This window comes from Callorhinchus milii, unplaced genomic scaffold (genome assembly GCF_018977255.1).
Source record: "Callorhinchus milii isolate IMCB2004 unplaced genomic scaffold, IMCB_Cmil_1.0 Scaffold8, whole genome shotgun sequence".
In the NCBI taxonomy this organism is placed as follows: Eukaryota; Metazoa; Chordata; class Chondrichthyes; order Chimaeriformes; family Callorhinchidae; genus Callorhinchus; species Callorhinchus milii.
The window spans coordinates 11,184,793-11,191,408 of record NW_024704749.1 but is presented as its reverse complement, the minus strand read 5'-3'; the positions used below and the strand labels follow the sequence as shown (position 1 = coordinate 11,191,408).

Genomic DNA, 6,616 nt, shown 5'->3' with positions numbered 1-6,616 from the left:
AAAACAAAGGGGGTGCAGGACACAAACGCGCACCTCTGCTGTCTTACCACAAGGGGGCGAACCAGTGCCTCGCCATTTCGACGTTCTGCCACTTTCAAATTACCCCAAAAAATTCAAACTGCGCTAAAGTTCAGCGCTCCCGAGACGCTACCCCACGTGAAGGGAGTTGTATTTTTTGCAACGCCAAAACGGCCGACTTCCAGGTCATCAGGTCAGAGCAAATAGTTGTTTTAAAATCTATGATGGATTCTGCTGCAACCCAATTGTGGACCCGCATTGCCATGTCCCAGTACTGTGAAACACATGAAAAGAAAAGTGTCCAAAATTCTCCCTTTGCACTTTTCTGGGGGCAGCAAGTAATCCTAAATTAATGCTCTTTGACATCATCCCAAGGGCAGGGCGATAAGCCCAGAGCAGCAGGCAAGCCCGTTTGTGGTGAGACGGTTTATTCACGATATAAAAATACACGACATAAATGCAAAGCTGCTGTTGTTGTTGACGACAGTAACACCAATCAATGGAAGAATCGCGCGCTCTTCACCTGGTCAGGATCGGTGGAAATCGGCTTGTAACGTTTCCGATTTTCTTCAGATAATAGGCTGTTTCGCGCTGCTAAGGAATGTAAGGTAAAGCCAGGACTTAGCGTACCATATACCATGTGCTGTACAGAAATACATAGGGATCTCTCTCACCCGTGCCCAGGTAAGGTCATCTCCCTTTGAATTTGAACAAGGAGCTTTCCCCCTCATCTCCCCCCCCCCACCCCCCACCCCACTGTCCTCTGACATTTTCAGAAACAAACGACAAAGACATTACAATCACCCACTTAGACATTTATAGGATACAGGAAAGAACTTGGGAGCCTCTGGAACATCCTCCCTCTACCAGTCCGTCTCACACCCCTCTCTTTCTGCCTTTAAAACCCTGCCTCAAGTCCTAACTCTTTAAACAGGCTTATGGCCACCACTCTCGCTCGGTGTCCGAGCCTGGTCAGTCACTGCAAAGCGCTCTGAGACTTTTCCCTATGTGAAGGCCGCCGATTAAATGCAAGCTTTAGTGAATGGGACTCCGTGACAGTCCCCAGTCTCTTCAGAAAAGCTCAAAAGGGAGTACGGAATCAGTGGCAGGATGGGAAGGCAGTTTTAATTGTTGGAATGAGAGAAGCTGGAATTGAATTCTTAATAATTAAGACCTTTAATGGTTAACAGAGCTGAGCGAGTGAGTGGGAGAGAGAGAGAGAGAGAAAAAGGACTGATTCATCTAAGGCTGAGGCCCGTGGAATCATAGCACACAATCAGTTACAAACCTACGAACGGTCATTTCCATTCCACAAGGAAATTCCTAGTTTTCGCTTGGGCTGTAACCCAGAAGCCAAGCTGCAAAATATGTGCAAAATCTATGCTTTGAATCAACGGGAAGTGCATGCGGATGATCGCACCGCCTTGCGAAGGAAAAGGTAAAGGATATTTGTAAAAAATAATTTTAAAAAGATTTTAAACCTGATTTATTCAAAAAATGTGCAAATTAAGACAGCGGCTTTTGTCTTGCGTTTTCACAGCTTCCCACCAGGCCTGAAAAGACCATCATGTTAGCATCAGGGAGGACTTTATAGTCTCAACATCGCAAAAACACCTCTAAAGTGCTCACACTGTATAGGCGATTGTCCTACTTAGAAGACGCTGTCCAGAAGACTTGAACGGAACAGAGAAGGAACTGAGGTGCTCTGCACTCAGAAATACACTGATTTCTGGCCCACAATGTTTTTAGTGGCAATTATCTGATTGGCGGAAGCGCACATGAAAGTCAAGTTTCAGACACCTTGGGTTTGAAAGCAGTCCATAGGAGAGTGCGCACTGCACCTACCTATCATAACCAGCCAGTCTCGGTCAATGCCCACCCACCCGCAACGTGTGAATCGAGACAGAATTCAGTGTGGTCAGTCACTGACCTCCTCAATACAATTTAACCACGCAATTACCCTCTGAAGGACAGATGGTGCAGTGGCTGTGAATGTTAACACTTGCGTGAGTGAGGCAAGGTGTGTGACAATGTTTTGCTAATCAGGGTTCGAGCACAAAGCTCGAAACTAAGTGCCCGTCGCAACACAGCACCTAAAATGTGAGTATTACAACGCGTGGAAGAGGAGTAGCGGCTCAATCTCTGTCACAGTGATCCTCTCATCTCGATTAAGCGCACTCTACGCAAATAAAAAATAGAATCTCAACACCGATAAAACAGTGGGGAAGTACTGTCCCTTCCACCCAAAAGTGGGTCGATTTTTAAGGTTCAAACGAGGATTTGCTTATTGTCACAATTCTGATTAAAGATAAATGCAAACCCGTTAAAAACACCGAAACCCCACGAACCAGACGACTTCTCCTCCGCTCCCATTATTCCAGGTTAGAGAAGTGTCACTTTTACTCCCCACTTGCTTACCATTAATATACAATCTGCATTCCAAAAAACACTAGTTAACGATCTAATCACAGTATAACGATTTCCGATATTATTCACATTGTTTTCTGGATTCTTAGTACTATACTCTATAGGATCAACCCGCTATCTCATTTTCCCTGAAGACAGAAAAGGTTTCATTTTCCTATCACCCTTTCTTGTAACCTTCTCTTACAGTAGTAGCTAATGTCACTGTAATTTTTGCCTGGCGGGGGAATAGAATTAAAGAATCTTACAGCACAGGAGGCCATTTGACCCATCGTGCCTGTGCCTGCTCTTTGAAAGAGCTTTCAAACTAGTCCTACTCCGCCATTCTTTCCCCATAGCCTTACAAATTCTTCCTTTCCAATTCTCTTGAAAGTTTTCATTGAATCTGCTTCCACCACCCTTTCAGGCAGTGCATTCCAGAGAGTAACAACTCACTGCATAAATTCCACCCCCCACCACCACCCACCTCATCTCAATCGGAGATCGCGTTAAAACTTCTGAGCTGCACAAACTGCAAACCGCTCAATCTGCAGCGGAAACCAATCGCCCATTGGAAACCTTGACTTAACTTCTTAACGGCTCAAATCTTAATGGGTCCGCTGTGCTTACCTCAAAAGTCAAGTATTCCTTTGCAAACACCTCCTTGCTACCTTTTAAAAACAGCAACCGATTCAGCTTAAGAGAGCCGCTCTCAATCAGGCTTTTCCTCTGGGCAAAGCTCTACACCCGGGGTTTTGCCCTCAAATGAGTTCATGATTCCGGCCAAACACGCCTTATGTTGGCTGCCGGCCGGCAAGAGATTCAACCGCGTCGGTCGCGAGGCGTCTCACCGGAAAAGCAGAGAGAATCTGAACCTATTTTTCTTCACAAAATAATCAGAAGCAGTGAATGAAGTCCTGGGATGTTTCCCAGTCTAACCAGCAACTCCACGCTGCGTGCTTCCGTGGTAAATAAAAGTTCCTCTCCTCTCCCAGCTTCTCTTTTCCCTCAACATTGTCGCTTCCCCACTTTCTAAAGGTTGAAGAGTTGGGGGGGGGGGGGGGCAGTAAGATCAGTGACCCCAGCTTCAGGTATTCTGTTCCTTCTGAGATATCCGCCGCTCCAGGGCGGAAGGGGAAAGAAAAGGCCCCTTTCCCCCTCCCCCACCAACCCCCGAAACAGACGCAGATGGAACGGCGAGGAGTCAGCGGCCCAGCGAAAAGATGAAGTCGAGAGCTTGGCGTTCGGTGGCAGCCACGTTTGGGTGCCACAAGTCAGCCATGAAGATCACCCGCGGTCCGTCCTCGCTGGAGCCTGCAACCAAAGCAGACGGCAATAATATCAACAATAATGATCCTTGCCTTTGATTCCAGCGCCTTATCAAGTCGCTGAGTCTTGCATTAACTGTATATTTTGTGGGCGAAACTCGGCACAGCAGAGCCCCACAAACTGTCATGGAGTGAGTGAATGGTGAATGGCCTTCTTCTGGGCTGCAAGATTCTATGATTCTATCCCAACCCCCGCGCCCCCCCACCCCACCCCCAACCTCTCCCCCCCCCAACTCCACTCCAAGTTTACAGACCACCAAGATGTCATTTTCCCACCTAATGTGCCCCAAACCTCTGCTCAACATCACTACCCCTTCCTCTCTGCTCAGGCCTGGCTCAGGTTTGGTCTGAACCAGAATTCGATGTGAAACCAAACACTTCCCCCATCCCCCACCAACATCTGGAGACAAGGCCGACCGAAGCCAAATGCTCCCAGGGAGGGGATGAGCCAAGACGAATCGTCCGCAGAAAACACAGCGCACGAAAGCGACGGGCGTTAACAAAACATACACTTGCCTTTGTGGTACGCTGTGTGGAGGAAGGAATCGTCAAACAGCAAACAGCGGCCTTCTGCCCAACACTGTGGCTCACCTCCTACAACCAGCTCACAGTTACTGGGAACCTTCAAACCTGTAAAAGAGGGAAATCGCAGTAACAATAATCATAATAAGCCCTGCATTTGATATAGCGCCTTATCAAGTCGTTGAGACGTCTCAATGTCTTAAGCTCTTCAATCACCTCTTTGTACAATCTATCTATCGCTCTCTTACAAGTACTGAGCACTAAAATTACAGGCACTAATGCATTAATACGTTCAGCGGTCATCAAGTATCTGCCTGGATAATGGCACAGAGTAGGCGTAGCAACAGATGAATGCAACTGCAAGAGGTTTAGTTTGAAAGCTGCGTGACTCACTCTGTGTTTCAACACTTTTGCTACAAGTGAGGTACAGCCGATTAATGGGCAAACTTCTAAGGTTTCCAACTAGAGGGTGAAATTTGTAACTGACTCAGTTTAGTTATACCATATTCGTCCCAACACTTTAGAACACCTCACTTTTGATCACCTTTGCAAGGGATTTTGTTACCAAAAGGGTGCTGCATAAATGCAAGTTGTTGAAGTGCACATGATGGGGGCCATGGTCTCAACCCAATGCACTTATTTTGCAAATATTTAGAGGGGATCACCGTGACATCTTCCTCTGTCGTTGGCTTCTAGCTCACACTATCTGGGCACATCTACTGACAATCACCCACGTGACCTGTATCGAGTAATAATAATAATAATCCTTGCACTTGATGTAGCGCCTTATCAGACATCTCAAAGCGTTTCACAGGATACACTGCCAAGTGAGTGGACTGTGTATTTCGTGGGCGAAAGTCAAGGGATCAGAGAAGCTCACAAACCTAGATGGCACCTGATGCGGACATTGGTGGGGCCGTAGTGCTCGGTAATCAGCGTGTCGGGGCTCAGCACGGAGAAGCAAGCATTCCCGAAGACGTTGTTGCCGATGAACGTGCGGAGGCTGCTCAGCAGGCGGTACGTCCGAGGGCACTTCCTGCAGTTACTGGGGAGGCAGCCGCCCTGGTTGACCAGGTAAAAGGTGAACCATTCCCCCCTGGGGGTGCTGTTGACCTTCCAGCCCTGTGGCAGGTTGCAGTTTGAAAACGCCTTGTAAATGGCCTCAAACTCCGACAAGATAACCTGGTAGTTCCGCTCAGGAGTTCTGCGTCGTGTTTCTGGGCCTCCCGGGAGAAGAAGGGGGCGGTGGGCAGGTCAGGGAGGAAGAAGACTTCTGGTTTCTGGATGGAGGGCCTGTTGTTGAGGTAGCGTCCCTGCTCCCGGATGCCCTTGTGGATTCGGCCCATCCCTGACCAGGAGTAGTGCTTGGCGTACTCCTGCAGATTGTGGTAGAGTTTCTGATTGCGGCCCTCGTTGTGGGTACAGCGGATGCAGTGGGCGGACTGGCAGTGGGTGTAGCCGTTGGGCAGCCCGTTGGCGTTGACGGCCGTGCCCTGCATCATGGCGTTCACCGTGGCGTAGCTCCGAGGCTGCTCGCTGCCCACATGGTAACAGTACCACACGAAGAGAGCCAACAGGCAAGTCACCGTGCCCAGCGCTGTCACATCGCACTCCCTCACTGCCTGCAAGCTGCCTAGCACCAAGTCCCTCATTCGCTCCAGGTTCTGATCCCAGTATATAAACCACCGGAGGAACATGTTCTCCCTGGCTCCGAGAGGCAAGGCAATGTTGTCAGTCCCCGAGTTCTGCAAGGGTACCCACACCATGCAATGCAGGGTGAGTGATTCCTAAGTTGAAGAGAGCAGCCGTGGTCTAATTGGCAGGCAAGACGGCATTTTGGCTTCCGGGGAACGTGTTAGCAGCCAGCAAACATTTAGTGTGTCTGAGCGTCTGACAGAATCACGTGCACACATCACCCACGATCAGCCTCGCTGTGTACCGAGACAAACCCCCACGTGCTTTGATTCAGATCATTACTTTAGGGAGAGTCTGGTTGTAAATCATCATCGGCGGAAGCCCGAGGTTCCTGTAAGTGAGAGCACATAGAAAGAGAGAGAGAGGGAAAGAGATGATTATCTCTGAAATAGATCCGATTAAAAGATGATAAAGTATGACATTATACATTTCATTTAAAATGAAGATTCACAGCATTTCGCTGTCAGCTAGTTGAACCTCCTGCAAGTTCGCTGCTGTTCAGTGGGGAGCCTTTTTTTTTTGGTCAGTCGGATGTCTTGACACGTACGGATACCCATCACCGAGCTCAAGTCTCCAAACCAAACCGAGAATTCCAGGCATCCCACCTACGCATGGAAATCCCAGATAGGTTGTTGGAATGGAATGCGCTC

At 48.5% G+C, this 6,616-nt stretch overlaps 1 protein-coding gene across 1 annotated transcript; it reads right to left on the bottom strand.

Moving 5' to 3' along the window:
- Positions 1–3,597: 3,597 nt before the first annotated feature.
- LOC103184013 (aspartate beta-hydroxylase domain-containing protein 2) lies at positions 3,598–6,294 on the bottom strand. Its single transcript, XM_007901829.2, is given in 4 exon segments — positions 3,598–3,735; positions 4,266–4,379; positions 5,156–5,470; positions 5,473–6,294. Coding segments are annotated over 4 exon segments (1,104 nt in total). The 5' UTR covers positions 6,038–6,294; the 3' UTR covers positions 3,598–3,625.
- Positions 6,295–6,616: the final 322 nt, after the last annotated feature.